Source organism: Lactuca serriola, chromosome 1 (genome assembly GCF_051521515.1).
Source record: "Lactuca serriola cultivar US96UC23 chromosome 1, Lser_US96UC23_V15, whole genome shotgun sequence".
Lineage (NCBI taxonomy): Eukaryota > Viridiplantae > Streptophyta > Magnoliopsida > Asterales > Asteraceae > Lactuca > Lactuca serriola.
Window position 1 is genome coordinate 115981550 of NC_136408.1, and position 25511 is coordinate 116007060.

The following is a 25511-nucleotide window of genomic DNA, read 5'->3' on the forward strand; positions in this document are numbered from 1 at the left end:
TTAATTATTTTAGTCAAAACCGATTCTTGTCCTTTTTCCCTCAAAATGCGCTAGACATTTGGAAAATTTTAGAATGGTCAAATATTATAGCATTTGCAATCGATCCTATACCCGAAGCGTATGGGACACAATGCATAATGTCTTACATAAAGATCTAACACTTTATCAATCTTCTGCCATAATATTTTATATGCCACGTTCTCACAATTCGAACTATGCCATAATCATAATCGAAATTTGAGAACACACTATGTATCCTTGACTAAATTTATTAACATTCCACAACCTAAGCCTTTAGATTTGAAATGAAGCATAATATTCTCTCCCTTAATTATAGCAAAACAACTATTCAACCCTTACAACTTTGCAAAGTATAACTCTTGTTTTCCATAATTAATATTGCTAACTTGCAATACTTGCCTTAATAATCATACAAGCACAACATTTATGCTCCCACTATTATGATGATTATTATCATATAAGCATAAAACTTATGCTCCCACTAGCTTTGACATGTATTCAGAAAACAGCTTAACTTCCTGAAAAAACAATACCTATTGAATTTCTTAAGTTCGTATTTCTCTTACCTAATGCTTTATTAATCCTTTATCTAAGATTCTTAATCTTATACACCTTTACCTTAGATAGCTCATATGTGTGTCTAAACAATTCAGACTAATTGTCAAATCTCACAATTTGAAATATGGAAAGGGATACCGTAACCATAATCGAATTTGAGAATACAATTTTCACAATCACTATCTTCTTAAAATCTCTCTTAGCGAAAACATTTCCTCATAGTCATTCTTATGAAGGAGGGAATCTTATGACACTTAGATTTTATTGGTGTATGTGTTCCTATCCATGCGAATTTGCCCAAAACCAAAGTTTGCAACAAATCCAAACTCACATGGACCGAACCTTCTCAATCTTGATATCTTGTCTTATGGTAACACGGCTGTCCACCATGTCTTCCAAATAGTTAAGCAGCTCACCCTTGCCTATCAATTTACTTTTCATTGATCAAAGTGCTTGCCTTTTATGCGTTCAAATGAGAACTCATAGAACTCACATGCATAATTAACTCAATTGGAACTACATAGAAACAAGATGGTGTCAACACGATAGGTTGTAAACCTCAAGTCGTGTGCTAGTGATGATCAATAAGCTTTATTCTTGATTAGTTCTGAAATTTTTCAAGACCATTAAGACTCCCACTGACTCCTTGACATATAAGATTCTCTTGTCAATAAACATTTCTCGACAAACAAATACTCAAGAGTTAGTGTAGCTTTTATCAAAAGATTTCACAAAATTGGTCCTAGTTGGTCTTTGTCTTATCCAAGACATCACAAATTTCCACATTTGATGAATGTTATAAACCTTCTTAAGACTTGTCACTCAATGTCACAATCTTAACTCTAAGACTTGGTTTTGGAACAAAGTATGATCGCCTTCTTGATTTAACCATTTCTTCAATTCTTGATTCCTCTTCTCAGACATACAATTGCACTAAGACTCACTTAGAGGATCAATTGAGATATGGTTCTCAATCATTAAGACCTATCATAAAATGTAAAAGGTACTCTCCCTTCTTCTTAGAATAGAGAAACCTTTATCTTTCTGCCTACTTGATTCTTCTTATTCATTTTGCTATTGATCGAATGTAACACTGTAAATTTCCAAAACAATTTTTCGCATTTATAAAACATAATTCATTTGTAAATCATAAAAACATCATTGTTTGAAACTCAATTTATAACATATAACAATCCCAAGATCTAATAGCATAAAAATCACGTGTGTGTACTGATCAAGCCGGCGCCTTCCCGCGATCCTCACTAGTACCTGAAACACATAACACAAAACACTGTAAGCACAAAGCATAGTGAGTTCCCCAAAATACCACATATAACACATATTAGCCACTCGAGGCTATAACTTTGTGGGTCCATGCACCCAAACTCTGTGAACCCTCAGGTTCTAACTCTGCAAGCATGCACACCATAAATCACATAGAAGAATGCAGTGCAACAAACAATATATATAAAACACTGTATCACATAACTCTATTTACCTACTCAAGGTAAAGTATAGTGAGAAGACTCACCTTGCGTATCTCGGTAACTCGTTAATCCCTGAAATCACTAGTGCTCGATCTCCCGAGCTATAGTCCTCCTATACACAAATATATCTCTAATTAACACTTTCCCAACTAGGATTGACTAACTCTATCAAGTCAATACCGATCAATTCTGGTCAATGGTCAACGGTCAACCCAACTCGCCGAGTCCCTACGAGGACCCGATTCCTCTGAACCCCTTCCGACTCACCGAGTCACTCACCCGACTCGGTTACCCAACCCCTGGTTCAAAAACACGGAATAACTCGCTCCAACTCGCCGTGTCTGCCAATGGACTCGGCGAGTGCATTCCTTGCATAACCCCAAACGACCTTCTGAGGTCTGATTTGTTCCACTAGCTCATAGATCCAGTCTTTCCAAGCTTATTTATCACGTAAAGTTTATGTCTTGGCACTCATATCACACTTATTGACTCATAAATGGTGTTTTAACCTCACACACAATGATCCCAAACCAAAACCTCCATAGACTCATATAAAGGTTGGACAAAGAGGCACTCTGGACCTCCATGGGTCTAAATCCAGAACCTAACTCGCTTAAGGGACCATGGGAGCACTAGATCTAGTCACAAAAGGGCTCAATAAACCCTAAATCAACATGAACATCACCTCAACAGAAAATGGTTCGAAAATAGTACCTCAAACGTGATGTTCTGGACCTCGGATCTTCAGGAAGTTAACCCTGTTGCTTCCTCTTGGCTAAAGCTTCCTTTCCCTTGCTAGACAACACCTCCAAAGTTGATAATGGCTCCTTCTCTCACTCCAAACGCTCAAGTTCACTAGGGTTTCGCTCTGGGGGCTGGTGAGCACAAATGACGGCCATAAGGCCCTTTAAATAGGCCCCAAACCCGAGAAATTAGGGTTTCATTAAACAGCTTGGACTCGCCGAGTCCACGAATGGACTCGCCGAGTCCGGTCATGAAATAGAATGAACATCCGCGTCCCTACTCGGCGAGTCTTGGCACCAACTCGCCGAGTTCCTTCACAAATAATAATATACCTAGGAATCCGAATGTTACAATTCTCCCCCACTAGAATCAGACTTCGCCCTCGAAGTCTCACTCTGAAAACAACTCCGGATACTACACACGCATCTCACGCTCCGGTTCCCAAGTAAGCTCCGACCCTTTCCGATGCTGCCACTGGAATTTTACCAGGGGCACCTCCTTGTTCCTCAGAACCTTGATCTTCCGATCCAAAATCGCAATTGGTCTCTCTACGTAGTTCACGCTCGCATCCACCTGAATGTCCTCTTGCGGCACTACCGCCGACTCGTCGACTATACACTTCCTCAACTGAGACACGTTCAAGGTATTATGAATCCGCTCCAACTCCACAGGTAGTTCCAAGCGATACGCTACCCTGCCCACCCTCGCGATTACTCTGAACGGCCCGATATACTGGGGCCCTAGCTTGCCCCTCTTCCAGAATCGAATCATTCCTTTCCAAGGAGATACCTTCAGGAGAACATAGTCACCGACCTGGAACTCAAGCTCGGATCGTCATCTATCTGCATAACTCTTCTGGCGGCTCTGAGCGGTCAACAATCTCTGCCTGACCCGCTGTATCTGCTCTGTCATCTAATGCACAATCTCTGTACTTCCCATCATACGCTGCCCTACTTCTCCCCAGCAAATGGGGGTCCGACACCTCCTCCCATACAACAGCTCAAAGGGCGGCATACTAATGCTCGAATGATGGTTGTTGTTGTAGGAAAACTCCGCTAAGGGAAAATATGTGTCCCAGCTTCCGCCGAAATCTAGCACACATGCTCGAAGCATGTCCTCGAGCGTCTGAATCGTCCGCTCACACTGTCCGTCAGTCTGCGGGTGGTATGTGGTACTAAAATGCAACCTCGTACCCAACTCCTCATGGAATTTCTTCCAAAATCTGGAAGTGAAACGCACATCTCGATCTGAGACAATCGAGATTGGCACCCCATGTCGCGATACCACCTTTCTCACGTACAATTCTGCCAGCCTCTCAGCAGAAGAGCTCTCACTGATGGCAAGGAAGTGAGCACTCTTCGTCAACCTTTCCACAATCACCCAAATTGCATCGACACACCTAGCAGTCCTCGGCAACTTGGTGATAAAATCCATGGTGATATGTTCCCACTTCCACTCGGGAACCTCCAATGGCTGCAACTTGCCATGCGGACGCTGGTGCTCAACCTTAACCTTGCGACAGGTTAAGCACCTCTCAACGAACCATGCTACATCTCTCTTCATACAGGGCCACCAATACTCCTTTTTAAGATCTAGAAACATCTTAGTGGCTCCGGGATGGATCGAGAATCTTGATTTATGTGCCTCCTCCATCAATATGGTACGCATTCCTCCAATAAACGGTACCCAAATCCAACCCTAGAAGGTCATAAGCCCTCTGCTATCGGTCACGAACTCTGCCCGATAACTCGTTCTCTCTTGCGGTTCTCCGGTCTTACTGCCTCAGCCTGAGCCCCTCTGATGGTGTCCAATACCAGAGTCATCACTGTCAATCTCATACAAATATCCCGAATCGGGGCGCTCTCTACTCTACGACTCAGGGCGTCGGCCACCACATTAGCCTTGCTCGGGTGGTACAGGATCTCGCAATACTTCAAACTCTTGTGATCCGTGTATATCGTACTCCGAACCCCATACAGGTAATGGTGCCAGATCTTGGGGGAAAACACTATAGCCCCCAACTCTAGATCGTGGGTGGGATATCTTGCCTCATGGGGCTTCAGCTGCCTCAATGCGTATGCGATCACATGCCCCCTCTGCATCAACACCGCGCCCAACCCAGATATCGATGCGTCACAATACACCACGAAGTCCTCCAACCCCTCTGGAAGAGTCAACACCGAGGCTTCGCATAATCTCTGGCGAAGAGTCTCAAATGAGGCCTGCTGCTCTGGGCCCCAGCTGAACACTACACCCTTTCGGGTCAATCTGGTGAGAGGAACAGCAATCTTGGGGAAATCCCTGATGAACCTCCGATAATAGCCGGCCAACCCTAGAAAACTCCTGATCTCAGAAGGAGATTTCGGCACCTCCCAACTCATTACCGCCTCGATCTTGGCCCGATCGACCAAAATCCCCTCTTGGTTAACGAGGTGACCAAGGAACTGCACCTCTCATAACCAAAAATCGCACTTAGAGAATTTGGCCTAAAGCCTCTCCGATCTCAGCACGCTGAGGATCTCCCGCAAATGCTCCTCATGTTGCTCCCTGGACTTTGAATACACCAAAATGTCGTCAATGAACACAATCACTGATCGATCCAGCATCGGTCTGCATACCCTGTTCATGAGATCCATGAATGCTGCATGCGCATTGGTGAGCCCGAATGGCATCACCACGAACTCGTAATGCCCATAACGAGTCTTGAACGTAGTCTTCTGGATATCCTCCTCGCGCACCCTCATCTGATGGTATCCAGATCTCAGATCAATCTTGGAAAACCAAGATGCTCCCTGCAGCTGATCGAACAAATCATCGATCCTCGGCAAAGGATAACGGTTCTTGATCGTTAACTTATTCAGCTCTCGATAATCTATGCACATTCGGTGCGAACCATCCTTTTTCTTCACAAACAGGATTGGTGCTCCCCACGGCAAGCTGCTTGGCCGTATAAACCCCTTCCCCAGCAGCTCCTGAAGCTGCGAGGATAACTCCTGCATCTCTGGAGGTGCAAGGCGATATGGCGCCTTGGCGATAGGTGCTGCCCCCAGAATCAAATCAATGCGAAACTCCACCTGCCGCTCTGGAGGCACACCCGGTAACTCCTTAGGGAAAACATCTGGGAATTCACACACTATCAGGACCTCCTCAACCGCACTCGGTCTCCCTGCACCAACCCTCGTATCCGTCACATACGCCACAAAACCACTACAGACCTGTTGTAGACTTTACCTCGCTCTAGAAGCCGAACAAAACGCTGAATCGGGACGGGTACCCTCGCCATACACAGTAAGAACTCCCCCACTTGGGTCTCGTATAGTCACCAGTTGTCACTCGCAGTCAATAACTGCTCCAAATCCACTCAACCAATCCATGCCTATGATGACACAGACATCCCCCATCGCAATTGGGACCAAATCAATAGGAAACTCTACATCGAAAATCTCCAGTACACATCCTCGAATCACCTCCGTGGCATATACTGCTCTCTCGTCGGCAATGAAAACTCTCAGAGGTCGACTCAATGCCTCTCGACTAATGCCGATGTGCCGACTAAAAGCCAACGATATAAAAGATCGACTCGCACCCGAGTCAAATAACACCAAAGCAGGTACATAATTCACAAGAAAAGTACCTACGCATATCATAATATAAGCATAAAATCTAAAACATTAAATAATTACATGAAAGAATACATACCAGCCACAACATCGGGCGCTGCGGGAACCTCCTCCGCGGTCAACTGGAAGGCTCTCCCTCGCGCCTTCGGTACCTCGGCCTTCACTGGCCGGCTCTCAGTAGCTCTGATAGCAGCAAGGGCAGATCCCTGTGGTGCTCCCTGGGTAGTCCCTTGCAACAGCGGACACTCTGCCTTCCGGTGTCCGGTCTGGTTGTAGTGAAAACACACTGCAAAACCCCTTTGAGCAGTCTTTGGCCATATGCCCCTCCTTGCCACACTTGTAGCAAGATGTCGCTCTACAAACTCCATCATGACCCTTGCCGCACTTCCCACAAGTGCGGCCCTTCTGGCTCCCTACCCTGGAATCAGCAGGCTTGGCCCGCTTGGCTGCCGGCTGAGACTGTGCTGGTCGCCGATCCCTCCCCTGAGACTCTGCCTCCTCCCTCACCTGAGTCTCTAGCTCGATCTCCCTCTTCCGAGCATTTTGCAGAAGCTCGGTAAATGTCCGGTATGAGGAGTTCGACACGAACACCCGAATTTCTCCCCTCAAAAAACTCAAATAACGGCTCATTCGTGCCTGCTCAGTAGACACGTGTTCAGGGCAGAACATTGCCCTCTCATGAAACATCCTGGTAATAGCCGTAACAGACTTCGTACCCTGCTTGAGGGTCAAAAACTCCTGTGCCAACCGATCTCGTTCCACCAAGGGAACGTACTCATCACGAAACATGGTGGTGAACCTCTCCCAAGTCACCGCAGCAAGCTCTATTGGAGAATAGTGTGCTGTCGCGAACTTCCACCAGTCCTTTGCCCCTAGTCGAAGCTGGTTCAGCGCAAACCGAACCCTCAAGTGCTCCGGACACGAGCAAGTATAGAAACATCCCTCAATGTCAGATACCCATCTCATCGCTGCAATCGGATCCTGCATCCCATCAAACTCTGGTGGCTTCGTGTTGCTGAACTCCCTGAACAACAACGAGTCACCCCCTTGCGGACTAGCAGCAGCGACGGCTGCAGTGGCCGCTGCGACAGCAGCCTCTAAAAGAGCGGCATAATGCTCGTCAAAAGTCTCAATCAGCATGGTCTTAATAGACCCAAACATCTCTGGTATCTCTGCCCTGATGGCCGCAGCCACCTCTTCATGGATGATCCGGCGGATCTCCTTATCACTAGTCTCGCTGCTCTCTGGCATAAGCCGTGTCCTCACCATGATCTACCTCTGAAATACAACATACAATATATTAGAAATTCATTCGAGCATACTTGCACTCGATAACGCATCACTCCTTGATCTATGGCATCCTGAAGATTCTTACTTGAATTGTACACCGCCCCGGTGTTTTCAGTAGTACGGGCCCAATACTACTGTCCGCACCGTATCGGTGTACACCCCAAGTCCTCCTCTTAGGATCCCAAGTCCCAAGTACTCTATTATGCATAATCCACTCTCTATAGATCTCTCATAGCTCCTCACTGCTACCTACTCACTCTCAAGCATCTCATAGCAGCTCACCTTCCCCTAGGCTAAGGCATCACAAATCAGGCCACCCTAGTCCTAATAGGAATACCTAGCCCACTCTAGTAAGAGGATACATCATATAAATCTCATAAACATATTACATAAGGGTATTTTGGGAAATCACCGTTCGGGCGCTGACTAATCGTATACACGTCTCTGCTCTGTGTTTCTCTAAAAATCTTTTACTTCTTTTAGAAAACTTGGTTCTCTTTTGAAAATATTTTCCAAATCCTCAGTTTGAGTTCAAATACTCCTGAAGGTGTACCCGAATCCCTCAAACCAAGGCTCTGATACCAACTTGTAACACCGTAAATTTCCAAAACAATTTTTTGCATTTATAAAAACATAATTCATTTGTAAATCATAAAAACATCATTGTTTGAAACTCAATTTATAACATATAACAATCCCAAGATCTCATAGTATAAAAATCCCGTGTGTGTACTGATCAAGCCGGTGCCTTCCCGCGATCCTCACTAGTACCTGAAACACATAACACAAAACACTGTAAGCACAAAGCTTAGTGAGTTCCCCAAAATCCCACATATAACACATATTAGCCACTCGAGGCTATAACTTTGTGGGTCCGTGCACCCAAACTCTGTGAACCCTCAGGTTCTAACGCTGCAAGCATGCACAGCATAAATCACATAGAAGAATGCAGTGCAACAAACAATATATATAAAACACTGTATCACATAACTCTATTTACCTACTCAAGGTAAAGTATAGTGAGAAGACTCACCTTGCGTATCTCGGTAACTCGTAAATCCCTGAAATCACTAGTGCTCGATCTCCCGAGCTATAGTCCTCCTACACACAAATATATCTCTAATTAACACTTTCCCAACTAGGATTGACTAACTCTATCAAGTCAACACCGGTCAACCCTGGTCAATGGTCAACATTCAACCCAACTCGCCGAGTCTGGCGTGGAATTGCCGAGTCCCTACGAGGACCCGATTCCTCTGAACCCCTTTCGACTCACCGAGTCACTCACCCAACTCGGTTACCCAATCCCTGGTTCGAAAACACAGAATAACTTGCTCCAACTCGCCGAGTCTGCCAATGGACCCGGCAAGTGCATTCCATGCATAACCCAAACGACCATCTGAGGTCAGATCTGTTCCACTAGCTCATAGATCCAGTCTTTCCAAGCTTATTTATCACGTAAAGTTTATGTTTTGGCACTCATATCACACCTATTGACTCATAAATGGTGTTTTAACCTCACACACAATGATCCAAACCAAAACCTCCATAGACTCATATAAAGCTTGGACAAAGAGGCACTCTGGACCTCTATGGGTCTAAATCCAGAACCTAACTCGCTTAAGGGACCATGAGAGCACTAGATCTAGTTACAAAAGGGCTCAATAAGCCCTAAATCAACATGAACATCACCTCAACAGAAAATGGTTCGAAAATAGTACCTCAAACGTGATGTTTTGGACCTCAGATCTTCAGGAAGTTAACCCTGTTGCTTCCTCTTGGCTAAAGCTTCCTTTCCCTTGCTAGACAACACCTCCAAGGTTGATAATGGCTCCTTCTCTCACTCCAAACGCTCAAGTTCACTAGGGTTTCGCTCTGGGGGCTGGTGAGCACAAATGACGGCCACAAGGTCCTTTAAATAGGCCCCAAACCCGAGAAATTAGGGTTTCATTAAACAGCGTGGACTCGTCGAGTCCATGAATGGACTCGCCGAGTCCGGTCATGAAATAGAATGAACATCTTCATCCCTACTCGGCGAGTCTTGGTGCCAACTCGCCGAGTTCCTTCACAAACCCCAAAAAAATAAATGACTAATAATATACCTGGGAATCCGGATGTTACATCGAAACTCTCTCAATTAACTCAGAATTACACTTAATCTTATAAGTATAATCATATTTACTTAACCTTAGTAAATCATGACGAATATCTTTGTTACTCTTGTGGTGGACTTGATCAACACACAACTTTGTGTACTCGATCTCCTAGTCCTTCAGTTGACACTTTGTCAACGAATTAGTCTAATTTCCAAATATGAAATTTCTCATTCATCATGCAACCAAGTTGTATTATTCAAAGTTTCTGTCCAATTGAAACTTGGGCGATGAGAAACTTTCCCTATTTGGTAAATTCTTGACATTTCCACACATAACATAATTAAGAAACAAATCCATTATTGCTAATAACAGAAACATTCAAACATCAATTTTTCATACACGCCATTGCAAGGATAAATATAAAATCAAAATCTATTTGATTGCGGAAAAATTTGTCCTTACAATGCAATTAATTGAAAAACTATGTTAATACATATCTCTTAGCAATCTATTCTAACTCTAAGTAGTAGCTTAAGAATCCAATCTTCAAGCAATGCGATTGAAATCCATTTCTTCACGATTAGATTCTGCTCACTTCTTCCTTTAAGTTTCCTTTCCTTTCTTCGATCCTACAAAACATCAATTGTAATCTTATCACATCATGTATCAAGAATCTACAATATGAACATAAAAGAGTTAGTTAATGGATTTTACCTAAAGCAGAGCCATACGTTTTGACTCTCTCATCTCTTAGATCTCTTAGGTAAATAGGGTAGCTTCGTCTCCAATGTCCCTTCTCTTGGCAATAAAAGCAAATTGACTCTTTTGGAACAGCGCATGGAACTACTTCAGACTTTGCCTTTCTCGCATGACTCAACGATTTTGGACACGTGGCACTCATTCGGCGAAGGTGACGTGGCCGACGCCACCTATGCGAAATTTCTCGGTTTTCGCGCCAAAACTTCTAAATACCTTAACTTTCGCATACGAGCTCCATTTTTGATGTTCTTTATATGCACGCGTAGGTAAAATTACGCTCTACAACTTTTGTTTAGACTTCGTCGGCTAATTTTGACTTTAATTTTTATATTATTATTTTTAACAGACCGGGACAGGAAATCTGTTAAAAATTCATAACTTCTTCATCCGATGTCCGTTTTTGTCTGTCTTTTTATCGTTGTGCTACAAATGACGAGATCTTTGATTCTCGTTTAGTTCGTGTCGGCTAAAAATTACTCGATCTAAAATTCAAGTTGTTAGCTGTCTACTGCTAAGCTGAAACTTCGAAAAATCAGAACTTCTTCATACGAAGTCAGATTTTGGCGTTCTTTTTATACATACTCTCGGTGTAATGAGCACTACTACTTTCATTTAGATCACTAAGGCTAAAAAGTAGTTTATCAAAAACTCACTTTTTACGACATTCGGCACCGTGCCGGTTTGTAGCGAAACTTCGACGGGTCATAACTTCATTGTTATAACTCGGAATTCGGCATTCTTTATATATCCGGAAACCTTGAGACATATACTACAACTTGGTTAAGATTAATCCTTCTAAATAATCTTCCATAAAAAAGGCATTTTAGATGCTTATCGTCTCTAAATTGACTAGCCCGGATCTACGAGCGTTATAATTATCTCCCGCTTTGGATGATTACGTCCCGAAATCATCAACAAAAATAGGACTTGTATAATGATTCCATATGTTATCTTTCCATACTAAGTAATAACCATAATGCTCAATCTTACACCTGCTCTTCGTACTAGGTTGGACTTTCAATCGTAACCTACAAGTTACAAAATAAATCCTTATTGAGGAGTGTTTCTTCTTCTTAAGATAAGTACTTCCCCTTATCTATTGTAACAGATCAATGGGTCATGTTCTAATGACCTTCATCGGATGATGCAACATCTAGACTCAAGTCTCTTTGAGTCAACTTCCAGAATGGAATATACCTTCGTTTGTATCTTAATGTGATATAATCACATTTTAGCATATAGCATTTCCAGCTACAAGCTTCATTAACAATGAGCGTGATGCTATCGATCGCAATAATTTCAACCTTCTAACTTTAGTCAGATGCTACATCGAACTTGGTCCTCTGAACCATGTAACAAACTCATCGTATTTGGACTCAATTTGATATGACCACTAGGGTCGAAATAACAACCAACTTACTAGTCATTACCAAAACAAGGGTAATGACATATCCGAATAAAACGGAATCAATCACTAGTTTCTTGGTAACCTTGTGACTTTCCCTGATCCAAGCATGAGTCTTGTGCTTCCAGCAGTATAGATCTCTACTACTATTCACACCTACTCATACTCGTCCCAAGTACGGTCTCACAGTCCCCAAGTCCTAAAATCACAAAACAATTTAACACATACGAATGTGTCCAATTAATCATAGAATTTTCCTAGACTCTACTAGGACTTCTTACACGTGTATCTTCAATCATCAATTCTACTTCAACTTGGTTGGTGATGGAAATTCCAGACGATGGGACAACTTCAAGAATTACACCAACCATTCATCATCCTGCCAATCGGAGGTGTACTTCAGACGTACCGTACCCCTCTAAACGTTCCGTTATTTTATTAGAGGTATTCTAAAGGCAGGATACCACTCTTATGATATCTTCTTATAGGTATCATTCACTATCATAAGCTTTTCATTTCCTCCATCTACTCAATTCTCTACGAGTCTTCACCATAATGTTTTGTACACCCAAGCAGACGTTTGGTGTACTGGGCGAGAACATAAGATAGGAAAGCTTTATTTACGATAAACGTATAAATCTCCTTATCACTCCGAAACGTTTACATGTTAGTTCTAATCTCGTAATCATACGCTTAGAATCCTACACACATAAAGTTTGTTGGGTCAAAATATGGTTTATACTTTGCTTTTCTGGACAATTGTATTTTTCTGTAATATTTTTGGAGTTTACGATCATGTTTATGGTTGAGTTTACGACCGTAAACCCATTTACGGCCCATGTTCTCCAAGTATAAATATAGGTGTTAGGGTGAGGAGTAGAGATTGATGAACACTAGAGGAGCTTAAGTGTGTGCATTTGAAGGTGTTCTAGAGAGAGAAACTAGAGAGCATTTTGTGTGTGTGAATCTTTTGTATCCGGATCTTCATTCTAATCAATTCATACATAGATTCATATTATTCTTCTTCTCCTTCTCTTCTATTTGATCTGACATCATCCGTTTGATTGGGATTCCGCACCATCAAACAGATCTGATTGATACACAGGCAAATTAGGAACTTACAATTGGTTTCAGAGCCTAGTTGTATCAGTCAATTTTGTCAGATTTGGGGCATAATTTGATCTTATTTTCGAAATATTCTTGCATTTTTAGATAGATCTCTGAAAATTAAGGAGGGTTTGTTCTTCGTGATTTTCATAAAAAAAGGTTTTTGATCGAGTTTTGGAGCTTCAAAGTCGAAAAATCGGTGTTTTTGGTCGGAGTTTGCAGCCGGCGGCTAGGGTTTCGGAGTTCACGGCCGGAAACTGTTCACGGTCGCCGGAGGATTGCGGCCGGTGTTTGCGGTCCGAGGAGTTCACGGCCTCGGTTTGCGGCCTCGGAGTTTACAACCTCGCAAGAAGCAGCCTCGCCCTCACATAGCTCCTTGGCCTCGCAACCAGCTTCGCTTCGCATTTAAAAAAATAGGACGCGACTTTGGAGGTGCTTGGGATCGAACCGGCGACCTCCAGCTCACATTCCTTCAGCACCTTACCAACTCCTCTAGGCCACAAGTTGATACATTCCTTCCCCATTTAATTCATAACCCGTCTTTTTCGATTCAAGTTTCGCATTTTTTACACTTTCAGCCCAAAATTCAATTCCTTTTAATTTTAAATTTCTTTTTCATCCAAAATAAAAAATAATAATAATAATAAAATTAAAAATAATAATAATAAATAAATTAAATTAAAATTAATAAATAAAATTATATTTTAATTTTTGACTTTTATTTTTTAACTTTTGACCTTAAATTTTAACTTTGACTTCCAAGTTTGACCTTTGACTTTAAACTTTGACTTTTTCGTTTAATTTTTAAATTTTCAAATTTAGTTTTTCGGTTTGACTTTTGAGTTTAACTTTTTAAATTTGCCTTTTAAGGTTGACTTTTGAGGTTTATAATTAAAGATTTTGACTTTTGAGTTTAACTTTTTAAATTTGACTTTTAAGGTTGACTTTTGAGGTTTATAATCAAAGGGTTTGACTTTTAAATTTGATTTTGGGTTTTTAGTTGTGCTTTTTAATTGATTTTAAGGTCTACGAGTGAGTTGAAAACATGAAAGAAAGTCGTCAGGATATGTTAAGACAAAATTTCAACATTTTCGATTATATCCCTAGAGAAACCCTCGAAACTCAGTTGCAACGATTTACTACACTTACTACTGAGATGAATATAGCTGGGATCTTCTTGTCTAAGTTTGAGATAAACAAAAAGCTACTCAATTCACTTCCAAAATCGTGGGATATGAACGTGGCTATCATCAAGAAGAAAAAGATCTCAATCATCTTAGTCTTGTTGATGTAATTCAAGAACTTGATGCTTTGAAGTGCAGAGAAACAATGAGTTCTGAAAACATTCCGGTCACTGAAGTTACATGTACTCCAGCTTGTGAAGCTACGATTAAATTTCTTTGGGAACAAATTGATTTATTAAAAAGAGAAGTTGAGGACCTAAGATACGAAGGATATCAACTCAGGAAAGGACAGAAACCCATGAAGGCTGAATTAGAAGCAAAAATCAAAGACTTTAGGAAGCTTCAGGAAGAGTATAGCAACAAGTGTGAAAATTATGACTATATTAAGAGACAACTTGTTGCTGTAACTGAAGAACTTGACACTTTGAAAATTAAGTGTGGAAAAACAGACGTTTGTTTCAAAAATTATACTGCGTCAAGTCAGACAGTCGAGTCATTATTTGAAACCCAATTAAAATTCAAAGATAATCAAAACCAGGGTCTAGGGTATGATAGTGTTCCTCCTCCTTTCAATCATAACTACACATCCATCCCTATGACACAGGAAGAAATTGCCAGGGAGGCACATATTCAATATGGCAAACGAGCTGGATTTGTGTCAGGAGGAGTTATTAATGTTGAAAATACTAATGCTTCTACTTCATGTGCAGGTAAAGTAGCAGAAAATGAGAACAAGGAGAACACTACTGAACAAACCAATGACTCTTTGAACTCATAATTTGTTGCTTCGAATTCTGTTACTCCTAACAAACCTGCCGTTGAGAAATACAGGCCACCAATTCCAGTGAAGCAGAGTGCCTATTGTAACTGTGAGTGTAGGAAAAGCAAGAGACAAGGCAAGGATACGCCACCAGGGGCAGGAAGAAATAACTCTACAGTGAAGAAAAAGACTTGTTATCACTGTGGAACACCTGGACATATTGCCCGAAACTATCCAAATCACGCATACGTTCCCTACTATGCACAAGGCTGGCATAACGCGCCAAGAGGGAGATACTCCAAAAGAAATCCCTCAAGGTCACGTTCAGACAATAGCGACTGGAACGCGCAAAAGGCGAAGAATCAAACCTACAAGGCCAAGAATCCGAATCCCAAGAGAAATAAGGGAATGCCGGCCAAGAAGCCAAATCCAAGAGATGCTCCTGTGAAGCCAAAATCAAAGTCATCTTAAAGGCCGACATCAAGATCAAAAGCAAGCACTGAACCACCCATCAGATCAAAAAAGAAATGGGTTAAACCCAACTACAAATGGTTTCCCAAGGCTCAATCTCCCAAATCTTCAAACGATTCTAATATTTCTATATCTTCTGTTTCTGATAAACAGGACATGCCATGGGAGAAAGTACCTTGCGTTGATGACAAAGGTCGACCCAGTTTCAAAATGGACTGGGTTCCAAAGACCAACTGATCCCGCTCTGTGTTGGAGAAGCTATGGAGGCATATCATCAGACTTCGGCTTGTTGGTAGTGGTTGCTCCTGGCATATGATTGAGGACATCTCTCAACTGTACAACATTCAGACCTTTGTTGAGAGTATGTGTCCTTTTGCGGGAAAGGAAGAAAGGAAAAGATCACAAATAGGGTTAGTGCTTAATGATATGAAGAATTTTCGGATCTGTTCTGAGGTTATGCTTGCTGTTCTCAGACCTTCTGAATGCATATTCAGTCGGTGAATTACGGTTTGCGTTTTCTTCTCTATACTCCTGAGTTTTTGTTAAGCTGATTCGCTTTAAAGACTAATTTTTGTTTTATGATAGTTTAAATTTGCGCATTTACTTTCGTTTCTCTCCTATGCACAAATTTAGGGGGAAAAATAAAAAATTAATAATAATTTTAAAAAAAAATCCAAAAACATTACAAAATCAGTAAATCCAAACAATATGGTGTAAATGAAATGTGCTTGTAAGAGATGTTTCGGGAAATGAAATTATCAAGTGATAACGAGCAATCTGAATCGGCGTAACGTACCTAAGTTGAATCGTCTACGCTCTGTTTTCGATGCGCTGGTAGGCACGAAAAAATTTAAATGGACTTGACTAGGCAGAGTTGAACTTAAGAAATTTTTAGTCTTGACAAATCTTGACCTAGTTAGATCCGTTCAGCCTGACAATACGACGCTCAGATAGGTTGAGCAGGGAGATATAATGGGAATCTACCGGTCACACTAAATAACCCGTATCTAGAATTGTGGATTCACTTTTCCTCGATGTGCGGATTTTGTCCTTAATTCCGGCTGGATGGGGCGACTGGTAAATTCCAATAAATTAGTTCTGTAGAATATCATTTTCTTTTTTTTTTGGTCTGTTAGTCATATGTTGTCTCTTTTGCGTGACTTCCAATCCAACCTGGTACACAACATATGCAACTCTATTTCTCTGTAGGCTATATATATGAAATTCCTCTCATCTGTTAGCCATATGCTAACTCCTTTGCGTGACTTCTAATCCGACCTGGTACATAGCATATGCAACCTTCTACTTCTCAACCCCTCTGAAACAATAAGTAATAGAATTCTGAATCTATCCTCTCTTTGAATGGTTGTCTGCTCACCCGGTGTAAGGATTACTCTGGAAGTTCTTGATGGCTGGGGCATATCAGGAAGTGGGAAACATGTTATAATACACTTAAAATTGAACACATACAGATTGTCTGTAGATCTCGCTGCTCAATTTAGGTGGACAACAATATCCCTGGTCGTCGTCAGCTTAATGGTCCTTAAGATATAATATCTAGAAACTTAGGATCAGATATAATATCGAGGAACTTGAGTTCATCTTGTCTTGTAACAAAAAGTATGTCCTAAATTTGTCACAATTTTTCATGTTTAAGTGGACCACAATACCGGCGATCGACCAGACAAAGACGTGAAGATAGAAGGTACTGACAAGTGGATAAAGGTTGTCTAAAAACTTTGATCCCAAATCACTCTTAAAGTTAGATATCATTTTTTTTGTTAAATTTGTCATAGTTTCTTCTAATTTAAATATTAGGGGAGAATTAAAAATTAAAAATAATGAAAAAAAATCAGAAAAATTCAAAAATCAAAGAAAAATCAGAAAAATTAAAAATCCAAAAATAGTGTTATTTCTGTTTTATTTCTTGTTCAGAAAAATCAAAAATCCAAAATATTTTTGTTTCTGTTTTAATTTGTGTGCTAAGTTTTCTTTTAGTTTTGTTTTGTCTTGAAAGGTGATTTCAGGTATAGATAAGACTCATGGAGTTTGTGTCGAAGATTTCTGAGCAAAGGCTTCGTCCGTGAGCATCGAAGAATTCTCATTCGAAGGAGCAAGAAATGAAGATTATTCTTTCAACATTCAATCCTTCAACCCCAGAAGCAAGGTGAAGCAGAAATTAAAGATTATATGACGGATTACATTGAAGCCTCCTCAATCAGTCTGTTGCTATCGTTGTACCTACTGAAGTGATCCAGAAGATTTGTTCTCTTTGAAGATTCTCAAGCTGAAAGCATTATCTTTCAAGAATCTTTTCAAGTAGCCTCCTCACCCAATGTGCGTTTAATGTCAAATTTTGAAGAAAATCCCAACTGCTCAAGATGAAGTCATTCATTGAAGATTCATATGTTCATCCTGATGCTGTGAAGAAATCGAAGGTTAAAGCTAAAGCCAAGCTCCCATTGAAGATTGACAAGAAGAGCCAGCTACTTTTTAGGGGGAGCTTGTAGGGTTAATTAAGAAAAGAAAGCTACAAACCAAGGGGGAGATTGTTGGGTCAAAATATGGTTTATACTTTGCTTTTCTGGGCAATTGTATTTTTCTGTAATATTTTTGGATTTTACGGTCATGTTTACAGTTGAGTTTACGACCGTAAGAACCTTACGGCCGTAAACCCATTTACGGCCCATGTTATCCGGCCCATGTTCTCCAAGTATAAATATAGGTGTTAGGGTGAGGAGTAGAGATTGATGAACACTAGAGGAGCTTAAGTGTGTGCATTTGAAGGTGTTCTAGAGAGAGAAACTAGAGAGCATTTTGTGTGTGTGAATCTTTTGTATCCGGATCTTCATTCTAATCAATTCATACATAGATTCATATTATTCTTCTTCTCCTTCTCCTCTATTTGATCTGACATCATCCGTTTGATTGGGATTCCGCACCATCAAACAGATCTGATTGATATACAGGAAAATTAGGGACTTACAAAGATTCCAGATCCGGTCTTCACCACAAACCTACCACTTTTATGTAAGATCATAATAGGATCGCTTTATATGTAAGATCGTACATGGGATCGTAGGATCGGGATCCGATCCAATCCTACCACTTTTAGAAAATTGACAATTTAATCCATATTTCAATTTTTTTTAACCTATTTACTAATTGACCCAGTCTTCTTACCCACATTTCACCGAATTTTACATTTGGGAACATAGTGGAAAAATTAAATTTATTAAAGGTGATTATGGTAAAACTAATGAAACCCGTTAGTTTTGGTAACTCTAAATCCTCATTAAATCTGGATTATCATGACTTGCTTCCAAAGCAACTAATGACGGCCCAACCCTAATGAAACCCTAATCTCATTTAATATATAAACAATTTTTCCTCTTCAGAAGATGGTTACAATTTTAAGCTCTCGTTTTTCATCATACTTTCACAGAATCCTCTAGTAAATTGGCTTACGATCTCTGTGCCTAGAATCGTAAGTGTTCACTTGGATTATCATAGGCTGAATTTCTTGTAACCCCGACATAGGGTAGAAATATCAGTTCGGAAAGTGATATCACGGTCCAAGTTGGTATCCAGATCTTCACCACAAACCCTAAATTTCCCTACAACATTTCGGTGGGATCTTAGTATTCCGATCGTGCAAACCCGAAAACAATCATATATAAAATTCTGATCTTAATAACCTTGGTAAATAGTTTGGTTTGCCGTTTAAAAAACAAAAGTTGTGCAATAGTTTTCTTTTTAAGTTACTTATCGTATAATTGTATTTAATATAGTAGATTTTAACTAATAAACGGGTATCAAATCGTACCTATGTTCCATTGGGCCATTCAATATAGTTGAATTTATTCATTCCGGTTTGTTTGACTTTGACATTTCCACCATAATAGTATACAATATGATAGAGTTACGCGATCGAAATAAACTATAGGTGTTATAAAAACGTTAAAAAAAATAAATTATCTTATTAAATACAATAATTAAAAGATAGGTATTCAAAATATTAAATTATATATCTTTTGTTGTCATGACATTACCTATTAAAATTAATAAGCAAATATCATAATATGATCCAAATAATAAAAACTTGGTTGTTGTCCAAACTGCCCCTACCTTTATTTCTAATATATATATTTTTTGAACGGCAAATAATTATATATTTCTAATAATTAATTAGTAAAAAGCTGCTTGTAGTGTGTTGTGTTAACTAATTAATCTAAAATCCCAAGTCATCTAAAACTTCCGTCCACTTATGCTATTCCAAACTTTGCTCCGCCAAGATCATTTTTTGTCACTGCAATAAAAATAAGGAGTAGATTAATTAGTTTGTCGTTTCAAAAAAAAAAAAAAATAAGGTCATATTAACAAAACCCATTAAAAAAAAACTTAATGAAGAAAATTACAAGTACACTTATTATTCAATTACTCTTGAACAATTTAGTGCTATTCTTGAATATTCATAAATTTTATAGTAGTTAAGATTATAATCGTAAAACTTCTACAATTATTATTAAAATTTTATTCAAGAAATGTAATCAAAATATTTATAATATCAGGTTTTAAGCAAAAATACCCAAACAAATACATATTCATATGCAACTTTAATGAAAAGTAAACAAATCCACAGGTACAAAAACTTGCATACTTTGTATGCCCAATTCAAGAAACTTAAAACACTTTTTAGTGGGTCGTACATTATGCATAACATGTTGTACCTTCATAGTTAGTTGTACGATACCTTATGTATATAGTACCCAGCACTTTCTGTATACTTCAGAAGAGTACTTTACCATTGTACATTATGTATTAAATGTTGTACGTCGTGCATTGTTAGTTGTACGTTGTTGATTTTCTTACCTAATAGCCCGTAGTTGATGCGATACTTGCATAGTGTCTATCCACCACCTCAATTAGCTTATTTGCTATTGCACTTGCATAAACGGAAGACCCTTCACAAATCTGAATTCAAACAATTTTTTTTGGAATTTCTTATTTTTAAATAATAGAAAAAGTTAAATATATATAATAAAAAAAAACAATATAAATTCCTTTATCCTTTTATTTATTATACCATTCTACTTCATTGTATAATGAAAATTTTATCAAATTATAACAATATTATTTAGATTCAAAGTAATTTTTCATTGATATAGTGTTAATTTTTCAAAATAGTGTAAATTACAAAATTGACCCCTATTGTATCCCAAAAATACATTTTGAGTCCAGTTTCATGGTCAGTCCAAATTAAAACTTTCATGCAGATTTGGTCCGTGTGATATCCGAAAAGATATCGGAAATTGTCAGAAATGTCCTAATATTTTTAGAAAAATTTCATTTGTCTAAAAAAAATTTTAAACGGAAAGTCCCGATTATTTTATTTTGGTTAAAATTAACAAAAAGCCTTTTTTTCTTTTAAAAGAAAATGATATATTATCGTATAAAATCAAATGATCGGAACTTTTCTGTTCAAAAAAATAATTTTGGGACTAAAGTGAAACTTTTCTGAAAATATTATGACTTTTCTGACAATTTTCCAAAAAAATATAGTTTCAGTCTTTTTTTAGACGACAGTTAACTCAAGGGACTAAATCTGCATAAAAATTATTTTTTCTAGACTGGAATGAAAAAATCGACTTAAAGTGTAGTTTTTACGTTTTATGATATCAAAAAGACCAATTTTGCAATTTACTCTACAAAATAAAATGTTCAATAAAAAAGAAATAAAAATATAATGCTGCAATTTGGTAAGCTTTATAAAATACAATAACATAACACAAAAAATATAAAATATAATGTTGGAGTAATAAAACTAAGAGTAAAATGCTTATAATAAATAAACATATAAAAATATGTTAGTTATTTTTTGGAGTTAGCTATATAAAAATATTGCCTTTTTTTCCAAGAATTTGATGAGTTGTAACGTACAACCCATTAATGCATAACTATCGCTTAAACAGTTGTACCTTTGTATTGAATAGGTAACTGTAGAAATCACCGATGAGTCCACCGGCAACATGACGAAGATCCAATTGAAGTTCATCAAGAACTTTGGAAACGAACAACAAGCAATTAATCTTCTTTTGTTGGACTAATTTGATTGTAACTTCATCATCAATGATTCGAACATCAACTTCCGTGTTCTTCGATTTTCTTTGAAGCCATGAACTCCTCAATGTGGAAGTCGAATTACCATTATACGCTTGTTGATCGTGATCTCCACCACCATTTGGCCTTGTACTGATGCTCTCAACATCTAATGTCGAATCATCTTCGGCTTTGTGTTTTTTCATCCTTCCTCGATTGCATCTCTTTCTCTCTACCAAAATCGTCAGTTCTTCCACTGTTCTTTTGAGCTCGTTTATGTATTCGATTGCGTCTCCTACTACAGATGCTCGATCCGCCTTTTGTTCATCATCAAACAAAATCAATCAGAACTTAAAAGCGAAATTAATCTCTGTATTCAGTCGATTTTACTGTAATGTTCAATTAAACTCGAACATTTCAAATTGAAAGTAGTATTTGTTGTATTTTGCATAATCAAAACGAATTACATGAAGCTGTTATCAAAATTGAGCAAAAGTATGAAAGGGTAATGTATACCTTGGTGGGATTTGGGACTAAGTTCTTCAGAGCATCAAATTTGTCGTTCAATTGTTGTCTTCTGTGCTTTTCTGTAGCAAAATGTTTAGTATCTTTAACATCTCTTCCTTTTCCAACGACTCCACTAATTTCTCCATTGAATTTCAAAATCCCATCTCCTTCATGATACAACTGATGAAGGTCTCCTCTTACCCCTTCTTTCTCCATATCCATATCCCCAAATATCGACCCACCGCCTGTTAAATTATACCCGTTTGGCAAAGAATGAAGCAATTCTCTGAAGAACGGAGGTTGTGGAGGGAGGTTTAATGGAAGTAATGGATCATACGAGTTTTGATCCATGTGGGTCGGGTTTGAAAACGAGATTGATGAGTTTGAGCATCTGGGTAACTGGAAAAGGTTGAGGAGATCAGGTGGGGTTGGATTGGGAGTGATTAAAGGCATGTTTGGGAAACAATTGTTATCGTTTCCGATTTGAATTTGATCATGAGAATGAGTTGTCCAGTTGAGGTCATGGATGATTTGATTTTGGTGTTCCATGTCCATGTTGATGAGCTGATAATCTGTTGATGCTTCAATGGAGGAGAAATTTGGGTTTTGATGGAAGTTGTGGACATGATCCTCTTGATGATCGATGAGAGTAGGATCATAACAAGCACTTCCTTCGTACATTTCTGAATTCACCAGCATTTTGTGTGTCCGATATTGGAAATTTTGTGGGGGTTATATTGGAGGAAACAGAAGTAGTTTCTGGTTACAGGATTAGGAATTAAGCAGAAATCGCCATTGGAGGAAAGAAAGAAGAAATATGAAGGAGAAGTAGGTTGGGAGTAGGGGAATGGAAGTGAAGAAAAGGGCAAGCAAGGAAAGGAAGTTTGTTACTAGGTGTTGCTAGTGGGACCTACAGTCTATCTGTTTATAAAAGATTGTAAATTTTTATAGTTTGTTGTGTCTAGAAAAAAGTAACATGTAAAAATAATAATATGTTTCCATTTAAATCGTACTTCTTATCAAAATATTTGATTTTCTTAATATATGTAGTTATATCATTATAATTTTTTTATAAGAATATCATATTTAAAAAACGGAATTCATCCTGTTAGATTAATAAAAATTTGGTTTATATAAGGATGGAATTATGTTGAGAAATATATTTTTCATATTTTGCATATAATTCTTGAATTTATTTATTTGATCATTATTAGTTATTATGAAACCTTCAGACTATGTATAATGTATTATTATTCAGATTCATATGCTGTTGACCGATTTTAGATGTTTGACTAATGTTCAAAATAGTAGACTGCATGCATGATAATGCTTGAACCCTTGTTTATTATATGTTAATCAATGTTTTATAAACTAGTTTGAACTGAATTACATCGGTTCAACAACGATCAATTTTAAGTCAAATTTTTAAGTTGGATCAAATCAGACGGTTTCTTAAAAAACCGGGTTGAACCGGTGTGATGGAACCGGCAAAAAAACGTTTGGACCGATTTATTGGACTTGTATATTTGGATTTTCCTTAGTCCGCTAAAAGAACAACTCATTTGCAAAGCAAATTGAAAACATTTTTGAAATGTAAATAACTCAAAGGCCGACGCACATCACCGTAGGAATTTTTTTTGGTTGAACAGATGGTCGAACCGTTGGAACCAGCGGTCGAACCGGTTAAATCGGGAATCGGTCACTAGACTGGTTAAACTAAAAAATGACTTTTAAAACATTGATGTTAGCCACTAGAATTTTTATGTTGAATGCGTGTGTGTGTGTGTGTGTGTGTATATATATATATATATATATATATATATATATATATATATATATATATATCAAGGTTGTAAAAATCGTTCGACGTTATCTAATCGGTGGATTGGGGGTTAATGAATTAATCGGCTAGGTGGAGATTAATCAAAGGATTAATCGGGGACCATTAATTGTTAATTTCTTAGATTTTAAATAATTAAATATGACTAATATCATATAAAAGTTAGTAAATACCACTAATATCATAACAAAATAGGTTAATATGATAAATAAAACACTAATCATACATCAAATTGTTTCTTTTGAGATATAACTTTTTCAAAGTGTTAAATTTTCATCGGGTTCTACTGTTTCAGTCATTGTGTGTGCAGATATTAAACACTAGGTGCCCTCTAATCGGTCAAGTAGCGCCTAGAATTTAATCGGGACCTAATCGAGATTTTCACAACACCGATATATATATATATATATATATATATATATATATATATATATATATTGACAATACAAGTTTAAAACTTTTATAGAAAATTGCAATATATATATATATATATATATATTGACAATACAAGTTTAAAACTTTTATAGAAAATTGCAAAATTTGTCTCCGTGGTTTGCATTTTTCTTGACTAAGGTTCAAAAAATTTATTTTAACAAAAAATGATCTTTATTTGAGGGTTGATTTGATCTCTAAAACATTAAAGGATTATTATACCTTTTATATACTTGGTTTGATGCCCCCTCCACTCATTTACAATTCCAAACAAACAATACTAGATATACTATTGAAATTTCCTTCTAAAGTCACTTAAGGTAATAACTTATATAGAGTAATTAAACATCAATAGTCTATCTTTGATTTTGTCCTCATAAAGGATCCTTATAATATTCCATTGTAGGGAATCTCAATGTTGTTATGAAGTCCCTTTTTTCAAATTATTGTATTAATGTTGCATTAATCAACATCAACATTGTTGCATAGTGTGGAGGATTGTATCGTGTAGTGTTATAATATAGTTAAATAGTTATCTTATTGAGCATTAATATCCAATACTAACAGAGAATATTGAATACAATTTCTTAATAAGTTCAATCATGAACTTTAGTTGATTTATATCACTCAATGTATAGGTTTGCTTGAGGATTCCCCGAAGGAATTATTACACTTACTAAGTCTGACGGCTTCCGACAATCGAAATCGATCGCAAGTGAGTCTGATGGCTTCCGAATTCAGAGTTAGTTACAGATGTTATTGTTTGTTATTGCCTTGGGGGCATTTTCATCTTTTCTGTAATATTGTCTGTTATAGTTAGTTGTAACTTAATGCATTCAGTCAATAAAAGGATGATCAGTTTTTCTCTCTCATAGTCTTAACATGGTGATTTGTAGCCTTTTTTGAGCATTGGTGGTTTGGAGAGGAAAAGAATAAGGAGAATAAGGTGCTCCATTGATGGAACTTGTAAGGAACCAACATCATCAGCATCTCTTATAGCTTCTGGACCTTAGTAAGTGTCAAAGGCTAAAACTTTATGCCTTAAAGTGGCTAGATCTAGAATATTGTCCCATGTTCTTCATGTTTGAGCAAGTTTAAAAAGAAGGAACTCATAAAGTTGGCAACTTTATG

General features: G+C 38.3%; 1 protein-coding gene across 1 annotated transcript; it reads right to left on the bottom strand.

The window, feature by feature from the left end:
• Positions 1-19593: 19593 nt before the first annotated feature.
• Positions 19594-22945, bottom strand: LOC145070569 (transcription factor bHLH10-like). Its single transcript, XM_079017516.1, has 4 exons — positions 22118-22945; positions 21481-21918; positions 20375-20476; positions 19594-19811 (listed from the first exon to the last, which is right to left on the bottom strand). Exons 1-3 carry the CDS (start codon positions 22805-22807, stop codon positions 20375-20377), a joined length of 1230 nt encoding a protein of 409 aa, XP_078873642.1. The 5' UTR covers positions 22808-22945; the 3' UTR covers positions 19594-19811.
• Positions 22946-25511: the final 2566 nt, after the last annotated feature.

Coding starts and splice junctions, on each gene's coding strand:
- LOC145070569 (XM_079017516.1), bottom strand. CDS start 22,807: ATGCTGGTGAATTCAGAAATGTACGAAGGAAGTGCTTGTTATGATCCT. Junction 21,919..22,117: donor TAGTCCCAAATCCCACCAAG/GTATACATTACC, acceptor GATGAACAAAAG/GCGGATCGAGCATCTGTAGT. Junction 20,477..21,480: donor GTTACCTATTCAATACAAAG/GTACAACTGTTT, acceptor GTTTGAATTCAG/ATTTGTGAAGGGTCTTCCGT.